At 39.3% G+C, this 22,492-nt stretch overlaps 1 protein-coding gene across 1 annotated transcript in view; it reads right to left on the reverse strand.

Annotated features, from left to right (window-relative positions):
- The window catches only part of LOC103049494 (neurexin-3), a 217,048-nt gene that overhangs the window by 109,283 nt on the left and 85,273 nt on the right, over positions 1–22,492 (reverse strand). Inside the window, exon 6 of the mRNA XM_088146730.1 lies at positions 6,534–6,737. Within this exon, the coding sequence (XP_088002856.1) occupies positions 6,534–6,737 (204 nt within the window). The remainder of the gene's footprint in view (positions 1–6,533; positions 6,738–22,492) is intronic.

Below are 22,492 nucleotides of genomic sequence, written 5' to 3' on the forward strand. Positions count from 1 at the left end.
ATACATCACTTGCAAACATGACAAATGCACACCAGTTTCAACATCTACTAAAGTTCTTGTTACTAATACATTTTTTTTAATGAAAAGAAGGAACAGTTTATAAAACAGCAAAGAAACAATGTTAATTTGTTTAATAGACATATATAGATAGAACAAAATGAAACTTGAGGGAAAACTTACTGGCGTTACAGTTTATCCTGATACAGTCTAGATGGGGAAAAATAAATGAAAGATGAAATTGCATCCTTCAAGGTAACAGCTGCAGACATCCAAAAACAATCAGTCCACCCTTCCGGGGACAGACACACGCAAAGAGATGTGGCCATTTTATATTTATGTACATTCTGTAGAAGCTCATGAATGGCTCTGTATCTACATTATATACTACAAAAATCTCAGATCCATAAACTACTCCCAAACTCTCCCTGCTTCTCTATCTATGTGTGTGTGTCAGTGTGTATGTACACATGCGAGATGCTTGCAGAAAAGAAGTACCTTTCTTTGACAATTCAATTTTTTAAGAAAAATGATGTTTTGAAAGTACTTGAGTGATTCTACTCAAAAACTAGTTAAATATAGTTGACATGTTATTAAAGCACAGGCACTTTCCCCCCAATGATGTATATTTTTAAAGTCCTTTTAGGATCTTTTAATACATTTTGATGCTTAAAAGCAAATTTTACAATGTGTCTTTTGAATGGTTAGTGTATCTGTATAAACACATTCCTTAAGAGAATATAACTGTAGGTTTAGCTTGGAAATATTTAGTAATGCAATATTTAGCCCTTTCAGTGTATACTCATTTCCTGTGTGGTAGCTTAAAATGTTTTGCAGGAAAAAAATGTATCTTGCCAATATTTTTCATGCTGCAGAAAGGGTTAACATATTGCTTCTTGTCACCTATCATAAAATGGCCACTTGCAAACTGCTAACCGCACGAACGCCCAGCCCAGATTTCACTGCATTTTTGAGGGTTGATATTTTTGATTGGTTGGAGAGAGTTGATACAAAAACATCCAGCCAGCCCTTCAGAGCCCTGTTTCACCTTGCTGCCTGAATATTAGAACTAAATGATGTATCTACAACATTCAGGAAGAAGATGAAATAGGCAGTGCAGTGGCAGATCTGATTATTTTTGACAACCCCCTGCACTTCACTCAGATATTTCAGAAACTACAAGTGGGAGAAACCATAAACAAACACATTTTAAAAAATTACAGTGACACATATATTTATTTGTACCTGTTAGTACTCCTTAATATTCTAAAAAAAAAAAAAATAGAATTTCAGCTAAGTCGTTTTGAGCACTCATAGTCTCTTCTGAGCAAAACATATGCTTCAAATACTTGATCACAAGACCAGAAGCATGATGCCTCCTTTAATTCTTGGATTGAGAACACATTATCTGAAAAAATGTTGTGACAAACTGACAGTTAACGGTAAGAGCCACTTCTTCATATATTCAGCAATATCATGTTAAAAAGATTCTGCTGTTCACTGGCCAAAAATTTGGTCAATCAAGGTTGACCTCTGGCTCAGGTAAAATAGTTAAAGCTAGCTATGCTAAAGTTAGAGGGTTTTTTTTTCAAATAAAATTTGAAAAGGAACATTTCTAATTAATATAATAAAATCCATATTTAAAAAAGAGAGAGCAGAAAACAAAGAATCTGAGTGATCAGGGAAAAAAAAAACCAACCAGAAGTGACGATGCCACAGAGAATGTATTAGCCAGCATATCTTGAAGAAAATATGGGTTTGGTTTCGTGCGATTAGGTTTGTCATGTGTCGTCAACCGCAACAGAAAAGTGGGAGCAAACAGCCCTTGAGCATTTAGTACGATCACCATACAGGAGTGGCTATATCCCTTTTATAGATGTGTGTTGGTGGGTGCAATGAGGATAAAAAATCCCCAAAACTGGGTGCCAAGAGGATTTAGAGAAGGAGAGAGAGAGAATGACAAAACACTAGAGATTATATCTGAAAGACTAATTATACTTGAGAGTTATAAAATAGAATGTAGATTGGCTTATATTTTAAGTTTCTAAAATTTCATTTGAGAAATGTATTTACATTTTCAGAAGCTTAGACTGTCACCACTGATCTGAGATACTAAAAAAGCTTCTTCCTACTTGTTCATTAACATTTACAATCCCAGTCCTTGGAATTTGCTGACCACTTTTTCCTGAAGTTTTCATCATTTGTTTTCATGTCATAAAATGAATCTTTTGGGGGGGTTCTGCAATTGATTAATCACTGGAATTCAGGCATTTGTTAATCCCAACAATAGATTGTGATGTGCAGCTGTACCCTTAGAATTGCCATAAATGCTACAACCAGGTTTCTCCCATAGCCCTTGTGGCTCAGGGCTCAACACTCTCCCCACTCCTGTTTAACATTTACATGAAGCTACTGGGAGAGGTCATCTGACATCAAGGAGTATGCTGTGATACCCAGCTTTACATCTCTACCCTGGGCTAATCAAGTGATGCCATGGAGGCTCTGTCTTGGTGTCTGTAGGTGGTGGGGGGTTGGATGGGGAAGTATAGGCTTTAGCTCAACTCTAGCAAAACTGAATGGCTTCAGGATTTAGGGCCTCCACGTTCTATGGACTTCCTGTCTCTTGTTCTAGATGGGGTTCCACTACCTGAAATAGAACCAGTGTTTTATTTGGGGGCCATCATGGACACAGCTCTAGTTTGAGGAACAGGTGGCAGACATGGCCAAGAGAGCTTTTGCACAACTTTGTGTTGCACACATTGTTGGATTAAGAGGCTCTGCTCACAGTTTCTCATCCCTTAATCACCTCCAAAGTGAACTACTGCAACGCAATCTATATGGGACTGCCCTTAAAGAACATCCAGAAGCTGCAGCTGATTGAAAATGTGGCAATGTGGGCAATTATAAGTGTTCCACTGGGCTTTCATGTTACATCTCTGCTCCATGAGCTGCATTGGTTACCAGTATTCTTCTAAGTGCAATTCAAGGTGCTGATGATCACCCATAAAGCCCTTCATGGAATGGGGCAGGGTTATCTATGGGGCCACCCTTCCCCTATCATTTCTATCTCTCCTCCTTAGCAGCAGGAGAGGCAAACTATGAGTCCCATGAATCAAGGAATGCCATCATGTGAGACCCAGGATTGAGTCTTTTCTGTTGTGGTGCCTGCCCTTTGGAACATCATTCCCCAAGAGATTAGATTGGCCCTGAATTTACCAGTCTTTCACAAGGCCCTGAAAACATGGTTAAGTTCCTGGGCATGGGAGTCCGATTGTCAGTTAGAACCCACAAGATAGTTATGTTAATTGTTTGATTGTTTTTTACCTTGGCTGCCAGTTATGTATTTTATTTTCTTGTTGTTTTTGTATTTTAACTGTTGTTAGCCACCCAGAATCACCATGCAGTCATATAAATTGAATAAATAAATAAATATCTAATCAATCTGTGAATAAAGCTGGATGCATATCCGGCCCTGTCCGCCAACCACAAAGCAATCAATAAGTGATGCAGAAGCTGAGTGACCTTTAAAGATAAGTCTTTACCATAATGCAGTTCCAATCTGATAAAGAAGAAGATTGAGAAGGACAAGCACTGGTTTAGTGTGATTGTCTATGTTGTCACTCTCAGCATGTGCTCTTAAGCAGCAGGGTAAATTCTGGTCATGTATGGGACTGTGGCTCATTAAATTCTCTCTCTCTCCTTCCATCTTTCCTTCTTTCCTCTCTATCTTCTCAACAGTAGTGTTAGATCTATCACATACAGACTTCTAATTTTTCCAGAGCTTAATGTGTTACCAGAGAATATGGTGTTCCAACTATCCACCGAGAAAAGTTTTAAAGTTTCTTAAAGAACCAGTGGTAACACATGACAGTCTCTTTCCTCCCTCCTTCCCCAATCAAACTGACCACATTCTCCTTGCTGATTCATTTTTGCTAAACGGTGCTGTGGTGGACAGAGGGATATGGCAGCCCTTGCAGGCTTCTCTGTACACTCTGTTCGCAGGGCTGTTTGCTGTGCGGGCCGCAGGCTTCAGGCCTTTGAAGGGTTGAATACCATCTTTTGATATACCATGACTGATGGGGTATAAAGAAGTTTTTACAACTTTGATTCACAGTGTGAAAAAGATCACAGAAAAAAGGGGTTAGAGACATGAAAGGAAATTAAAAAAGAAAAGCTGGGGGGGGGGCAAGCAAAATAATGTTTGCTACCATTCAAAACAGACTTTGCCATTATGTATTTCTGGCAAGAAAAAATGTTCAGATTCCCATTGTAAGGTATTCTAAATCAACAATATTTTATAGTTTGCCATTCTTCACCAGATGTTATCAAATGTGAATTTTTACTGATAAGCAAGGCTTAGAAGTTGGCTCCCTTAATGCAGTAACATCTCAGAACTCACACTATCACTAAGGTTTGAAGAAACCTCCCTAGCACAACCTATCTCTGGACTGCTTGGACTTGAAATGAATTTCTGAAACCGTGTCTCATATTCAATCTCTGTCTCATGCTTTTTTTGGGGGGGGGGGAGGGTGGTAAAATGCCATCTGAAAAGGTTTCCCACCTTCCTTGCTTCATAGCTGAGCTATTATTCTGGAAGTCACCTTCAGAATATGCATGACTGCAATAAAATTGGAGAAATACTGCAGTGACTGCAAGCAAAGCATAGCTGATGTGATATTTGGGCTTACTAGAATTTATTTTGCTTACTAAAGGGCAGGCAGGCCTTCATTTTGGAGTCTTCTAACACAAAAATATGATTCAAAATCCTAGTCATAGGTAATAAAAAAGACCATGGTAGTCTTAATATCTACATTTGGAAAAAGTAGTTGCTTATGAAACAGCTTAAATGGTAGCCCTAAATGATATGTACACGGAACATGTTTTGGTAGAGAAAAATCTCTCTGCTAAAGGACAATTCTTTATCTTATGTGGTTTCTAATGCTGCAACCAAGTAATCATTTCAGAATTGACAGAAACAGGAAGTTCAGGGGTTGCTGTTGTTGTTATTTCTCTGTTAGAGAAATATTCAAAGTGTTTTCATATGGGCACTCTCTCACATTCCTCTGGATGTAGGAAAGAAATTCTTAAATAGGAATTTCCTGTTCATATTCCTGCTCTACCCTTCCATTCTGTCTTATATAAATGAGTGGGAGAATATAAGAGTCTTTCCAAACAATGTACTTGCATGATACATACTTTGAAGATCATGGGCCTGAAAACACCCCATTTGGATATTTTGTGGTTAGGTTATTTGGAACATCACAGGTACTAAGTCATAAACCCAACACAGAAAAGCTGACAGAAATTCTGGGGGTATAGCTCTGCTTTTCAAGTAAAAACTGCAGAATGTGAAGCAGTGACTCCTACTAGAACCCTCAGCTTCTTTTTAAGGCAGAGGAGTACAAGAGAACAAAAGGTGAACATTTTAGCCTTTCGGAAGAGAAATATTAACTATACGGCTCTCTATCCCTTCATAATATGCTACTTTTGGGCAGCAAATAAAGCCATTTTTTTCCAAGAAATTAATTCTATGAAATTCCTTCAATTAAAAGATTGGAGAAGGAAAAAAATGTTATTAACCAGTTAAAACAATATAATATCAGAGGAAAAAGGAGCAGATCTATATCCCAAATTCTCCTAGTCCCCTTGAGTTAAGGACGTTGAATATAAAGGAAATAACTCCATCTAAGAAGTCTAACAGAAATGCATCTCTGTTGTACTTTCTGAAGACAGGCTGTAATAGTGTAGTAGGTATGCTAATGGTTAGGCTAGGTGAGAAAAGATACTTATATGATATTTTAGCACAGTGAAATACTAGTGTAAAAGTTAGATGAAAATATTCTTGTCTTGCCTACAAATGTTAATTTGTAGATTTTATATATATATATATACATATCTTGCCTGGGGTGGGCAAGAGGAGGTTTCTGAATAGGTCCTCAAATTAATTAGCATGTATTCATTTATATTTAAAAATTATTCTCCATTGGTGCTTTTTTTTGAAATGGGGCACACTGTATAGTAAGCCTTAAAACATAAGGATTAATCTTTGTCTAATAGCACAGAAAGCAGTACAGATGATACTGGAATATTCGAAATGTAAAACCTTCGCTTCTTAAAGGGTATCAGAACCTTTCATCTATGACTCTGTCATTATCATCATAGCTTATTTTTGACTGTTTTGAATAGTCGCAGAGAGGCTGGATCAATGAGGGTGTGGTTGATCAAAAGATGGACCAAACAGCATGTCTTACACAAAACTAACCAGTTTAAGAACAAGAAAGGAAGCTTTAAAAAGGACTTTAAAAACAAAACACATTATCCATAACCAGGAAGTAACATAAAATTTGCATGCAATGATGGCTGGAGAGATTCTTTCTCCATGATTAATATTGTTACAAAAAAATACTTTAGCAGAGAGTTATAATTCAAATCAATCAGATCAAGGTAGGGGGAGGGTGGGGAGGGAGACAGACAAGAAAACAAAACAAGCTGAAATTAAAAGCCAAATGATGGGGGAGGGAAACTTTGTACAATACCTAGATTGACCATGAGTTTGACACGGCCTCCATCTAATTCGAGCCGTAGCGTATCAGCTGAATCACGTGATGTTGTGGCCATCAGTAGACCATAAGCACGCTGGGACATGAAGCGGAAGGACACATCCTCGGCCTCTGTATGCATGACCATAGGCATAACAATTTTCATATACATGCTGCCATCATAACTTAGGATGGAGGCCTCTGAAGAAAGGAAAAAGATTAATAAAATAAATTATAAGCAGTTGTAGGCATTTCAAAACTTGGAGGATTACTCATTATTTAATACCTTAGATATATTACTTATTACATGAAACTGGTTCAGATTATTATTGTTCTTGTTATTATTATTGTTATTATTTAACTGTACTATCAAATAACAAGTTCTCTGGACATTGTATATTCAGCTGAAAATATAAAGAGTAAAACTATATTAAAACAGGAAAGTAACATAAAAGCAATGTAAAAAGGATTATAGAGACAAGATAAAACCAGTGACTACAATAATAATGCAATTAATATAGATTAGAATCATAACTAACTCTCCCAGTGAAGCAATCTATGTTGTTCAAGAGCTTCTTGAAAAGGGCCTCAGATGTCATGATACATTAATGTGAGTAGAGAATCTCTTCAGGTATCATGGCTCCAAAGTATTTATTTAGCAATTGCTAACTTTACATTAATTGACTGACTAGATGGCATATTTATACCAACTGCAACTTTCGGGCATTTTCCAAACATAGTCTAATGTAAAGCACATTTGAAACATGTACCCAACACAACTTGTTAAATCTGACCAATTCAGAAACAGTGATACTTCGTGTATTAACCTTAAATAAGCAACCATGCTGTTTGCCTCAGTCTTCACCTCCACATCCAGTGATAGATGAAGATGAAGGAGAGTCCAGACTACTGACCTGCTCTATCAAAGTGAGTGTTACCACTTCTACAACAACCTGCAATTCAACACAAGTTCAGTTTCTTACCAATCAACAGGAGCTCCATTTTGTTTCCTTAGTCATGTCAATGATCAAACTAAGACAATATTCAAGGGCACCAATTGTTTCCTTGGAGTTAGATGGCAAGGGTCAAGGGAGGTGGAAATCATCAGCATATTGAAGGTACCCCATCCAAACTATCATGTTCAACCTATCAAATTTTGGAAACATTATGTGAAGATCCATCTCCCTTGAGAAATCCATAATGATGGGAAAAATGGAACAAATAAGTACCATCAGCAGCAAGTTGGATAGACTCAATTACAGCAGTAACAGGTGTATTGGTGGGGGATCTGCAAAGCCAGGCTAGGGACAGATCATCCTGGAAAAGGTCTATCTATGTAGTTGCTAAGAGCTGACAGCAACTTGATAGCACTTAATCAATCAATCACTCCAACATCCTGAATTAACTCTCCCAATGGTTTTGTACAGATGTTGAGCAGCATGGGGAACAAAAAAGAAATCTCCAGAATACCACAGTAACCTAGGGGGTCAAATCTGAACACCACCATCTGGGTATGGGCAAAAATGAAGGACTAGAACCACTGCAAAACAATGTCTGTCCCAAGATCAATCCCACCAGTTGGTCTAGGAGCATGAAAAGCTGCTAAACATTTCAGGAGAATGGAGCTTTAAATTGGTACCTTGAATTGAGTCTAGAAATGGATAGGCATTCAGAACAGATGCAAAAGTACTGACCAATCCATATTAGCAGTCCAGTTCCCCTGTTCTGTCACAGTTAAATTTTCTGGGCCATTTTCAAATGCAACCCCAAGTATATTGGAATAAGATAAAGGAAATGTTAACACCTCTCTATGGCAGGCAGTGTTCATTACCGTCACATTTCCTGGGTCCCATCAGATGACACTGCCTGAGTGATAGGACCAGTGCATACCAACCCTATCAAGTCTTATCAGATAGGCAGTGGTAATTTAAGACAAATGGCCCCACAGATTGCCAGGCCCTGTACTATGAAGAGCTTCATAGGTGACAAGCAATACCTTGAATTTAACCTGGAAGCCCATTGGCAAACACTACTGCTTGCAAAGTAGTGGTGCTATATAAGCATACTGAGATGCATCCATAACTACTTGTGCCACTGAATTCTGAACAGATGTATCTTTCAAATGGTCTTCAAGGACAAAACTGTATAGAGTATGTTGCAATAATCCAGACAAGATGTGACCAAGGCATGAGTGACTCTGGGCCTTCCGATCCAGAAATGGGTACAATTGGTAAACAAGAAGGATTTGTTCAAAGGTACATCAAGGAGGAGCTGTGAGCCTAGGAGGTTCCCAGAATTGTACACTGGGTCTGTCTAGGGCAATGCAATCCCATCCAAAATCAAGATGGAAAATATCCAGATCCAGGCAGTTCCAAAATTCACAGCCACTAAGTCTTGCTAAGATTGAGCCAGACCCTCACTAGTCTCCAGACACTGATGTAGAACCTCAACAGCTTTCCTTGGCTGACCAAGAATTGAGATATATACCCTAGTATCATCAGCATACTGATGATACCTATCTCCATGCTGAAGGATGACCTCATCCATTAGTAAGCTTAATGTTAAACAAGAGTGAGAAGAAAATCGAGCCTTGAGGTACCCCACAAAACAAGGAGAAAAAGCTAAACCTTCCCTACCCCCATCAAAACTGCCTGGAATTGGCCCTGGAGGAAGGAGGAGCACTGCAACACTGTGTACCACCTCCATCCTGATCCCACCATCATCCATAAACACAATGATGGCCATCTCAATACTGTGCCCAGGCCTGAAACCCAACTGGAAAATAATCTGTCCCTTCCAGGGTCCTCTGAAGCTGAAGCTTGACCACTTTCTCAACAACCTTCCCCAGGACTGGAAGACTGGAGATGGGACCAATCTTGTTGAAGATTGTCCAACACCATTGGAATTAGTGTTGGCTTCTTGAGGCAGATATGGACCTCCATGTTCTTAAACACAGGCAAAACCATGCTTTCACTTAAAGATGAATTCAGGATTTCGTAGATCCAACCACATATCACCTCCCAGGAGGCCTTAACCACCCAGAAGGGACATGAATCCAATGAACAGGTGGCCATATTCACAGCTTTGAGGACCCTGTTCACTTCCCTGGGAATAACAAATTCAAATTCTTCTCAGATAACCATACCAGGCTGTAGCTCAAACAACTCAACAGGACCCTGGACAGTTCCAATCTAGCTCACAGTGAATTCAAGTGACTTTATGTGACAAATGCCTCAAATAATCCTTACAGCAGCCTATAGAGAATCAAGGAGATTATCTTGAAGGAAATACGCAAGAACCGTTATATAACCAAAGAGGGCTGAAACATTCCAGTAAGTCCTGGGAAACAAGGTAGTATTCAGAAGAGACGCAGGCAGGCTCCACCCTGATTCACTGGGATATAAGAAAGAGGAGAGAGAAAATACAATGTAAGGCCTATTGAGATAGGCTTCTGTTATTATAGCCTATCTCAATAAAGCATAGTCCCAGTCTTCCTTGTAAGGTTTGCCCCGTTCGACAGAGAAACTCCCGTGACACGTGTGGTTCACAAAAGAGGTTTACTCATGCATAACGTAGCAGTCACAAGCAAAGCCAGGACTGGCTTGGTACATTTACATTACTCCTTTATAGTTGTCTCAATCCCCCCTGCGGGCCCCGTTGCTAGGTTACATATTACAAATTAGATTGCAGATTGCCCCCTGTAATCCCCCCCTTCTACTGGAATGGCAGGTTCAGCCCAGTTCTCTTGTTTCTTTGATTGTTGTTGCCTGTGGCGTGGTCGTTGCCTTCGTTGGGGCTTCTGTCGCGCGCCCAGCTGGGAGCATCCCCTCGCGCGCTGATCTCTTCCTCAATTCCGCGGCTCTCTCCTTTGTCCATAGCGCCCGCGGCCCTCTGGCGTTAACACCACGCATCCGCTCCAGATTAGTGAAGTGGCGCCAGGTGGCCCATTCATTAGCTTGCGGTTTCGCAGTTCCTCTTTCTGCGCTGGCGCTCGAGTGGTGAAATTGACTAAAGCGCAGCTGGGCAAGTTCCTAGGCGTGCAGTGCCGGCTGAACCTGACATTCCTATGGAGTCTGTTTTCTGATCTGGTCTATCCCAAAGGGCTGACAACAATCTATCAAGGCTCCTACTCTATTTCAAGAGAGGCAAAGGATCATACCTAAGTTACTGGAGATGGCCTCTGACCCTCAGAGCACTCCAATGTCCATGGAGCACCTTGCTGCAACTTTATTACAACACCAACAACAGATGGATTTACAGATAACCAACCTGCAAAATGTCATATGCAACTAATGCAGCATGTTGGACAGAGTTTGCCTCAGCCAGCAGTGGTACAGCAACCTGCAGGACTGCCAGTATTTCTGTGCTCTCATGGGAGTTTATCAGAGAAGTCCAGAGGAGACCAGGACCAATTTCTGACCATCACAATGCAGTGTGAACTGTTTATGATGAGTCAGCCAGTAGGATTTTCTACAGATCCCATCAAAATAACTTTTATGTTGATTTTCTGAAAGAGGGCAGCCAAATGAGCAGTACCCATCTTGAGGGCAATGACCCTGTATAAATAATTATAAGTATTTCTTGCAAAGGTTTAGTCTCATCTGATAATTCCGCTAGGTAATCAACAGTCAACTGGGAAATTGCAGACTCAAACAAGGTCAATGCAGAGTGAGAGTGTACATACCAGATTTTAAATTATTTGTCAGGGATATGGGATGGAATGATTTGGGGCTGTTCACAGTGCAGAGAAGGGTTTGCTGATGAGCTGAGAGATGAATTGGTGAGACAAAGAACCCCAGATAATTTGGAGGAGCTGTTCTATGGTTCGATGTGGTAATAGATGGCCAATTGGAAGAGTTGAGACAGGGGAGAAATGGCAAGGGGAGGATGTTTTACAGTCTCTCTTCACCCACAGGCCTTCTCCCAATGGCCTCCTCAAAATCCAACACCACAGAGCCCATGCACATTGAAGTAATCAAGGGATCTCTATCAGCAGGAGAGAAACAAAGAATGAGAGATCTTGGTTTATGATTCTACTGCAGAGCCCTTGGCCATGTAGCCAGACCTTGCACAGATAAAGCTCATACTTCTGACTCAGCTGCAAAAGGCTAAAGCTGTGGATCTGCTGACCAGATAGCAAGCAACAGTATGAATCACTCCAAGGCCTTGGCATCAGGAAACTTTGCAGGCCCCTTTCCCAACGCTCCATAGAGAGGCCCTTAGGCAATTAATGAGAGCTCAGGCAGCAGGCAAACACATTTTTATTATTTCTGTGGCTCTGTTTAGACTCAGACCAAAAGATAGGATTCTCTGCCCTTGTAGACTTGGGGACAACAACCAATTTCATAGATGAGTTCCAGTAGAAGAGTTCAAGTTTTCTACTCAGACATTAGAAAGACCAATGCTGGTGGAAACTATCGATGGACGGACTCTAAGAACTGGGCTGATGTTACACTGCACAACTCCTTTGTGCCTGAGAATGCAGGATCACACCAAATTCTTACCACTCTATGTGACAACTTTCTTACAGGTTCCCTTCATGCTAGTGATTGATTGGCTATAATCACATAATCCAGATGTGCACTGGGAACAAGAAATTTTCTTTCTCATCACTGAAATGTCAGAAACACTGCTTACAAGCTTTTCAATCTAGCCCTCACCCACCCCCATCCATGTCCATTCAGCCCAGTAATTATGGAAAATACTCAGATTTTGTGGATGAGTTTGGGGAGGAGGCGGCTCTGGCACTGCCTCTCCATAGAGCATGTGACTGTACAATCAGCTTGAAACTGGGACCCTAGATTCCAGCTAAGAGACAATATCCCATGTCTATTCAAGAGTTGGCCACACTGAAGGAAGGAAATGCTGGATGACAATTTTAAAAAAGGATTTATTCACCCTTCCAGTTCTCTAACATCTGTGCCTACATTTTTTAATCTCCCAAACTATAGTTCTCTTAGGGCTGTTCATGATTTTAAACTTCTGAACCAGGTGACCATTTCAGAACATTGCCTCTCATTTCATATATCCTGGACTGCCTGCAAATAGCTCACATTTTTACAAAGTTGGACTTGAGAAGTGCCTACAATCTGATCAGAATGAAAGAGGACATGAATACTTGAAAGCATCTGATACTAGGTATGGCAAATTTGAATACACAGTGATGTCTTTAGGCTTATAAATTGTAGGGCAATCTTCTCCAGGTTTATAAATGAGATATTTTCTGCCATTTTAGACAAAAATGCAATGGTGTATTTTGATAATACACTGATTTTTTTCTGAGGACCCTTCCTTGCATGAGAGTCATGTCAGAACCATTGTGAAGAGACTCCATGAACACAAACTTTTTGCTAAGTTGGAGAAATGTGCATTTGATGTATCCCAGTTGGATACTTAGGGTACAGGGTATCTACTGAAGGTATATGAATGGACCCTACAAAAGTACAGTTTATATTTTCATGGTGACCACCTCAAAATGTGAAGGATGTACAATGTTTTCTAGGCTTTGCTGATTTCTCTTGGAAGTTCATCCCTAATTTTGCAGACTACATGTGACCATTATCTCAACTTCCAAAAAAAGGATGGAAATTTGTATGGCCTACTCAAGAACATGCAGCATTTCATGAGCTGAAATACCATTTGTCTTCACAGCTGCTCCTCAGACATCCAGATTTGTCCTGCCAGTTTGTGGTGCAAGCTAATGCTTTCCCAGGCAGAGAAAGGGCAGGATGGGGTGCGGGATCAGATCTCCTGACATGTGCATTTTATTCCAGGTTGCTGGAAAAGCTATATTCTCTTCTCAGAGTTCATGTTAAGGTAAAGCAAAACACAGTAGGTTAAATAATACTACTTCCAGATGCTGGTCGAACTAAGTGTTCTATATATTATACATAAACTTATTTGCTGCATGTACAAAATGGAAACACACAGACCTTCCTGTTTTTGCTCTGGATTATATTAGAATGTGCAGTTAAGCATGAAATGGCACTTTCTGATACCTTTAGTTCAAATGTGACCTGCATGAAACAGCCTCTGTGCTAGTGTGTGCATATGCATACATTGCTGATAAGTGTCAGAGTAAGCAAAGGGAATGTTGTCAGAAAATACATGGATTAACCAGCATAAGAGGGATCAGATACTTCTCTTCTTTAATTACAACAGAATATATTGCATGGTAGAAGCATTTTGTAATTAGCAAGAACTTTGAAGATATGAAAATGTGAAGCATTGTTTTTTTCTTAAAGAGAAAAACAATACAAACAGCATTAGAAATTTAGGATTAATTTCAGAGGAAGTTAAGTGTGTCTAAGACCCATAGAAATTCAAGGGACTTAGCTTACCAAATAAGATGAAGCATCTTTACCCAATTGGTGGCTCCCAAATGTGGCGAAATATCAAATCAACTCCCAAAGTTCCCAATTATTATGAAATACATGAAGGCTGATACAAATTTACATAATAGAAAATAAGCAACTTGATGGACTATTTGCAAAATGCAGGTGGGGCGAAGCTTACATGGGGATTTGAAGATTAGATTATAAATGTAATGGGATATGCTTTGACAAAGAATTATTCCTACTTAACGCATTAAAAACTAGCACTTATGACACTTATATTATTCTTAAGACCAGAGATAGATTGGAAGCTATCTATTTTTCATGTCTTTTTTCTTTTTCTTTTACTTTATCTCACCTTTTCTTTTCCTTTTCTTTATAATTTGTATTTTCAATTTTCTTTTTCATTTCTAACTTTTAACTTTGTAAGCTTAAAAATTTCAATAAAATACTATTAAAAAAAAGAAAAGAAAAGAAGCAACTTGAAATAGTAAATCCAGTACAGGTAGTCCTTGATTTACGACCATTCGTTTAGTGACCATTTGAAGTTACAACAGCATTGAAAAAAGTGAGTTATGACCAGTCCTCACACTTATGACCATTGCAGCATCCCCGCAGTCATGTGATCAAAATTCAGGCACTTGGCAACCAGCATGTATTTACAATGGTTGCAGCATCCCAGGATCACACGATTACCATCTGCAACCTTCCCAGCCAGTTTCTACAAGCAAAATCAATGGGGAACCACGTGATTCACTTAATGACTGTGGTGATTTACTTAACAACCACTGCAAAAAATGTAAAATTGGGCGCAGTCAAGTGATGCCTTGCTTAATGACTGCACTGCTTAACAATGAATTTTCTGGTACCTATTGTGGTCATAAGTCGAGGCCTACCTGTATAGGTTGTTTTCACATTTTGCTCCCTAAAGTGTCAAAACAGTATGAATATGATCCACGTTATCTTCACCACACTGAGAACAAGGAACAAGCTGCAGCAGATCCTGCATTATCAGCAACAACATCCACACACACACACACACACACAAAACCCTCCCTCCCATTTTGTATGAAAGAGAAAATAAATTACTTGCTTCAGGTTGCACTTATTTTTATGTCTCTCTGGAAAAGAAAAACCCCAGCATTTCCTAGAGGAGGAATTGGAAGCTGAAAACTCATCATTGTAACTTTTCCCTTTTAAACACCTGCTAGGATAAAGCACAGCCAAAAGTCAGGAGGCATAATAAGGCAACAGTTCCCTTAAATGGTGAAATGACTTTCCCACAAACTCCATAGAAACAAGCCTTGTAGCAACTTCATGCACACCACAACTGAACTGGAAAGAACTGGACTAGGCTGCCAAACTGGAACAATGACATGTGACCACAGGGGCTTGGAACCAAATTTGGATCTGGAAGTGCCCATAGATGTGGATTGGCTCTTGATTGACTCAACTCCAGTTCATAATGTTGAACCTGGTTTCCTTCCTTCCTTCCTTCCTTCCTTCCTTCCTTCCTTCCTTCCTTCCTTCCTTCCTTCCTTCCTTCCAATTTTTATTAAAGTTTACAGATGCAAAGATAAAAACTAATACAAACTAAGAGAAATATAAAAAGAAAAAGTGCAGAGAAAAAGAAAAAAATTATATAAGGAAAAAGGAAAAGAAAAAATAATAAAGAAAAAAGAAAAGAGATATATAAAGAAATGACTTCCCCTTTCATCAAGACAAGTACAAAGAATTTTGGTAACTTATCATTTTCTCTGATACTACCACAAAAAAATCCCTTCTTCCCATATCTCATCTCTTATTTATAAACAAATTTTAAAGCCTCATCATTCAGTCCTAATCAGCAAAAGTCCATTAAGAGTTATCAGAAATAACAACATATATATTTTAACCTTAACAAATAAACCAGCTTTATATTCCTTTCCTTTGCTTTTAAGGATCCTGATCTTTAATCCCTTTAAATAGTGTCCCAAAAGTTGATTTCTTTTCATTTACTCTTTGTCTGTTCTCAGAAATTCTTTCATAAGTTTAACATGTCTCTCTTGTAAATCCAAGAAAAAAAAGTTATCCAAGTCACTCTTCTGATTTGTTATTTGTATATCCCTTTTAATTATTAAGACATCAGCTGGTTTCATTTGTAAATCCAGTGTTACATCTTTTTCCATATCATTCTTGTAGCCTGCCATTTTTAGATCGACTTTCAGATCAGTCTCAGTCTCAGTCTTGTCCTCTTCTATCACCTCTTTTAAATCCATTTTTATGAGAGCAGACAGTCTTAAAAGTAACTTCTGAATCCATTGTTCCCAAATATCCTTGAATTCTTCCAAAGTTAGAATATTTTGCTTCATTCTGTATTAGTGGGTCTCTTCTCCTTTAATTATAATCTTTAGCTCTTTCTGATTCCCTCTATTTTCCAGCTTTCAAAGTCCCCTCTTATCATGCTTTTTTCTAATCAACATTTTCCCACAGGAAGTTTTCTTACACTTAGTTTCAAAATCTTCATATACTTTTTTACAGAGTTTTAAACAACCCACAGGAAGGATTCTTGTAATTAATTTCAAAATCTTATTTCAAAACCATCTGGCCCCTTAATCCATTTATAACTCTCCAAAATCAACATTCTAATCACCCTTTTGTTATTTATTCCAAAATAAGGATTTTTTAAGTCCTTAAACTTGCATAAAACTTATTTTCCCAACAATAGAAATAAACTCACCTGATGTAATGAAACTTGCCCTTCTGAAGGTTCTTAATATCCAAAAAACTGTTAACAAGCAATTTCCAGAAGTGATTAAGAAAGGAAGTATGCAAACCCAGTGTCCTTTTGAAGGCTCTGAACCATAGCTTGGGCAAACATGGCTCTCCCCTAGCTCCCAGAGCTCTAAAACCTACCAGAGACCACTGTCATATGGTATCCTCATTGGGAGGCACTGTATGGAGTGCTTGTGGCCTATCCCAGATCTGCTCCTTGCTCCAGAGAGGAATTCTGAGGAACCAATTCATTCACTGGCTCCTTGTTCTACTGCAGTCTTCAGGTCTGCTTTCTGCTGAGCTGTCTTCAGTCCACCATTGCTTCTCCAGAATTCATCCTGAATCTGATTTTCCAAGAGAAGTGCTGGAGTTCTATAGCATTTGGGGTAGGACACTTTCTCCTTCACAATCTTCTCACCAGCCCCTTGCCCTCTCCCTCCATCCTGCAGAGGTAGTTTTACATTAACATTTCTTTACTCTTTTAAACTCTGCAGAGGGGTGGAATTTTGGTGTCTTGCAGATTTTACAGCTCCTTCCTTCCTTCCTTCCTTCCTTCCTTCCTTCCTTCCTTCCTTCCTTCCTTCCTTCCTTCCTTCCTCCTTCCTTCCTTCCTTCCTTCCTTCCTTCCTCCCTCCCTCCCTCCCTCCCTCCCTCCCTCCCTCCCTCTTCTTTCCCTTCCTTTCCTTTCTTCCCTTCCTCTCCTTCCTTTCCTTCCTTCCAAAACCAAAGAAAGTAGTCCAGGGATGGGGGCTAGGCATGGCACTGGGAGAATACCATTGGGTTTTGTTTGTTTGTTTGTTTGTTTGTTTTGCATTTTCCTATTGGTCAATGAGAGAATGCACAGATTGCCTGGAATGGTGATCACTTGAATTTCAAGGTAAGCACTGGTAAAGACAACTGTGTATCGGCTTGAAACTGATTGGGAGGATGTGGGAAGTGAAAGTGGTGGCTGTATGGAAGGGTCTAAGTTCCAAAACATAGCAAATAAAAGGGGGAATGTTCATGTTTTAAAAAGTGATTTATATATAGCTGCCCAGAAATAGGCCCTGCCATTTCTCAAAGGAAGCCCAAAAATATCACCCCTCACTTTATTCTCATATAAATCCTGTAAAAATAGGGAAAGTTGAAATATAGATATCACACTTGAATTTTACAACTGGATGAGGATCTGACTCTAGTCCAGTTCTCTATCAATCACAACAGTCTGTCCCATTTTCTAATAATTATCTCTGGTATCCTTTCTGTTCTTGTTTGGAGAAAAATCCCAGTCTAGAATGTTTTTGTTGTTGTTGTTGTTTTGGTCACATGGCCTACTTTGACAGCATGAGAAGAAAACTACTTGGCTTCTTCCTATGTCACTCGAAGAACATGGGAAGAATCCTGATGGATCAGGCCATAGGCCCATCTAGTCCAGTACTAGGTGTCACATGATGGCCATCTGATGCATTTGGGAAGCTCACAAGGCTGGAATGAGGAGCAACATCCTCCTTTCGCTGTTGCTTCCCAGCATCTAGTATTCAGGTCATGTTCCTTGTGATTCAGAACATAGTAAAAAGTCATCAATATTCATTTCTATTGCTATTCTGATCCTACATAAACCTGCCCAGTCCCTTCTAAAACTATTCAAATTGGCTGCAATTACCACAATTACTGGTAGCAAATTTCAGAATTTAAATATGCACTTTGTGAAAATTTCTTTCACTTGGTACTGAATCTGTATTTAGCCTACATTTAGTTTCAGTTGGCTGACCCTACATTCTAAGAGAGAGAATTTTAAAAATTCTCTCTATCCATGTTACCTATTAATGATTTTATATACTTCTTATAGTGTCTCCTTTAATTCTTTCTTTCCATCCCCATTAATTATCATTATTTGTATATCTGATTATCAAATAGATAAAAATATTGAAAATTACCAAAAAACACAAAATACAAAATACAAAAAAATATCATATGTTAGAAAATCCTACTTTCTCTATTTATACCTACTGAGGCCTTCTTGAAGAACAATAACACTGAAATAACCTGTTTACATGAACACATCTATTTGTTTGAATCAGTCTTCCTCAATTTTTAAAATTTAAAGACACAGTGATCAACAGACTACTAAAAATGACCTTCCCCACCCAAAAAAACAGACACTACACAAAAGCAAAACATTCATAGTTTTGAATGTAGTTATCAGACAAAAACTGTAAACATTTGTATTTAATATTTAGGCCCCCAAAGACATTTGTATAGATGGAATTAATCTATTAGGAATTATTTTATTTGTATGATTAAAAAAACATGAAGACCAAATGTGTGTAAAACAATTTTAGCTAAACGATTCTTCAAGATTCGGCTGCTGCAATAAGTTTTCAGTCAATGCTGTTTCACACATTTTTAAATACCAGTGATCCAAAGAAAAGTGTACTTTAATGTTCCAGTGTTTTGCTATAAAAAATCTAGCAGCAAAAAAGCCCCAAATAAATATATTGAATTGCTTTCTAGCGTCTTTCTTGTGTTGCACCAGTTTTGGTGCCTCAGGAAAAATGGAAAATAAAGCTGCATGCGCATTAATTATTAAAGAATGTTGTGTATTTTTTTCTAATTTACAAAAAAAAAAATCATTCAAATAATGTACTAAGATAATGCTATTTTAGAGGGGTTTACTACCATCTTGCCCAGTTCGATGCTCAGATGCATGGGGCTTCAACTCCCAGAATTACTACTCAGCATGGCTATATCTAGAGAGAAGCAATAGCATAATTTTTACATCTTCCAAAAAGATGAAGACTTTGGACTGGTATTTATATGAGCTGTGTATGACTGTACTTTTGTTAAGCCACTTCTCCACTTCTGTGTACACTAGGTGGCAAAAGCCTATGGCACATGGAGCAGATACAATCACAACTTCCCTTCCCAACTTGCTCTCTGGGAAGTTTTATTTTTTAAAAAAATAGTGCCAAACCACTAAATGGGGAGAGAATTTTGCCAGGGATTGCAGCAGAGGAGGGTTTTAACTCTATCTTCTCTTTGTCTAATTGTTGGGGCAATTGTTTTTGAGATTCCCTTCCCTTTATATTATGATGACATTCATCTCTCTTACCTTCTAAATAGTGTTGGATATATGTATGAAATAGAGAAGTAATTAATTAATTGGGGGTGAAAATAGGGAAAACAAAGAATTTCCCACATTTCTCCCTTTGTTTGACCAGATTAAAAAGCAAACACGTAGTGATCCAGCAAAGCAATTTTTGTGTTAGCATCTTGAAAGTGCCCTTCCCTAGAAGATTGTTCACTGAGACAATGTAGCCTCAGGCTAAAAAACAAAAAAGCTTCTACTTCCTGCTGTGTATTGACTGCCAGTAGTTGTAGCCTTTCCCAGGTGTTGCTAAAGAGGCGAGGAACTGAATTTGATCACCGGTTTAATCACTTTTTCCTTTCCGCCCTGCTTCCTCCAGTAGTAGTGCTCCTCTTAACACCAGAGAATACAAAAGCCTGTATGCAATCAAACAAATGGAAATTATTCATCTTCTGAGCACTCTCAGAGCCTGGCCACACTTATGCAGTCAAGAATGAAGGAAATAAATATTGTTCTCAAGGTTTTCACATTTTATTAAAAAACTATATTTATTATTTTTTAAGTTCTCAGTATGTGTTAGCCAAGCCATGATAGCATTTATTTCAAAAAGTACAAAAGCTATGTAACACTAGGAAGGCCACTTGGGAAAAAAAAAGAGAGAGAGAGGAAGGGAGAAGAGGAAAAGGAAGATTTTTAAAAGATGTGAAACACTGGAGAAACAGCTAGTATACAAGCAGATTGATTTCATGAAAGGTATTCTTCCAATGAAATCACAGTAGTCTTTCAGATCATTACTGTATAGTATATTTCACCTAAATGCTCTAAAGTGGATGAACTGGAAGAGAGCTTCGGTCCTTGGACTCCCCTCCCCTGAATCTGATTAGAGAATTAAAATGGAGGATATGGAAGAAGTTATGTTTACAGACATCCAAAGAAGGACAATAAACTATGGCTGGAAAGATGGCATCGAGATCTTTAACAAATAATTTTAGAACTGGAGCCAGAATAAAAAACGTATTTCCCCACTCAAGTATAAAACCCAGTCATTGCAGTTTTGACTATTCAGAAATATATAGATCAGATTGTTTATTATGGAGATTTCTAAAGCCCCCCCCCAATTCAAAAATGATGGGCAGCATTTGAGTTAAAACAACCACAGTACCTGAAACCACGTGCGCGCGCACACGCACACACACTGTAACAGAGGGAACAAACACAGCAAGCTGACATAATATAATCCCAACCTACTCCAGAGCTTGGGGAAAATCCAGGTTTTCAGGAATTTTGTACAGTTGCAGGGTCAGGGCAGTTAAAAACTGGATGTGGGGGGGGGATGTTTTTCCAGAGGACAGATGCCATGACAGAGAAAGCAGACTTCCTGGGTCCCATCAGATGACATTGCTTAATGGATGGGAAATGAAACATACCCACTTTGTCAGACCTTACTGGATGGGCAGAAATTATGGAAGACAAGCAAGCCCTCAAATAGCCAGGCCCTTTGCCATGAAGGGCTCTGTAGATGATAAATGATCTTCAAGAACAGCCCCATCTAGAGTGCACTGCAGCAGTCCATAAGGGAATTGCCTAAGGTATGAGTGTCTATAAGAAGAAACTCCCAATCCAGGAAAGGGTACAAATAGTACATTAGTTGAATCTGTGCAAAGATGTTCCTGGCCACAGCTGCCACCTGCTCAGAAGCTGTGAGTCCAGGAGGATCTCCAAATTGCATATTAGTTCTGTTTGGGGAAGTAAAACCACATTCAAACTAAAGATGAAAAATCTCCAGCCGCAGAAAAATCATGAACCCATAGCCACTCAGTTTTGTCAGGGTTAAACTATCCCTCTCCATCCAACATCCTCCAAACACTGGGACAAGACCTTGACAGCATTACTTGGTTGAAATATACAGTTGAGTATCAACACCATACTGATGATAACTGATCCCATGTTAATGGATGACCTCGCCCAGTGGATTTATACAAACATTAAAGAGGAGAGAGAAGTGTTTTGAGCCCTGAGGCAACCCACAAATCAGGACTTTGGGCTTGACCTTTCATTTCCCCCCTACAACACCACCAACTGGAACCAGCCACAGAGAAAGGGGGACAACCATCGCAACACTATTGCTCCCACTCCCAAATCCCACAGTTGATCCCGAAGGATACTGTGTTTGGTGGTATTGAAATCCACTGAGAGATCAAGGAGAACTAGGACAGTCCCACCATCCCATCCCCGCTCTACCAGAGGTACTCAGCAAGTGAAATCAATGCCATCTTTAATATGTCTGGGCCTGAACCTGACTCGAACATCTCCAAACAATCCGAATTTTCCAGGGCCTTCTGAAGCTGAATCCTACCACCTTCTCCCAAACAGGAAAGGTTGGAGACTGGATGAAAATTATCCAGAACCACTGGGCCTAGCAGTGGCTTCTTCAGAAGGGAACATACCACTACTTTCTTCAAGACAGGCAGAACCACCCCTTGATTCAAAGATGAATTCACCACCATGCACACCTAACAACATGTCACTCCCAGGAGGCCTTAACCAGTCAGGTGGGACATGGATTTAACAGGTGGCTAGGCTAACAGTCCCAAGGACACTGTCCACTTCTTCAAGAATCACAGCATCAAACACTTCTCAGAAAAAGGAAAAGACAGAGCCTCATTCAACTCAACTGTACCTGCTCTGTCAGAGCCTACTCAGAATAGATCTGATTCCTGCCCTGACAAGGATATTCCTCTGTCATCTTCAGAAAATCAGTGTTATGGTAGAGAAGAACAAGAAGCAATTTAATCACTGAC

This window comes from Python bivittatus, unplaced genomic scaffold, assembly GCF_059951505.1.
Source record: "Python bivittatus isolate LINGU-HERP-01145 unplaced genomic scaffold, Pbiv_v1 ctg000480_np1212, whole genome shotgun sequence".
Taxonomy (NCBI): domain Eukaryota; kingdom Metazoa; phylum Chordata; class Lepidosauria; order Squamata; family Pythonidae; genus Python; species Python bivittatus.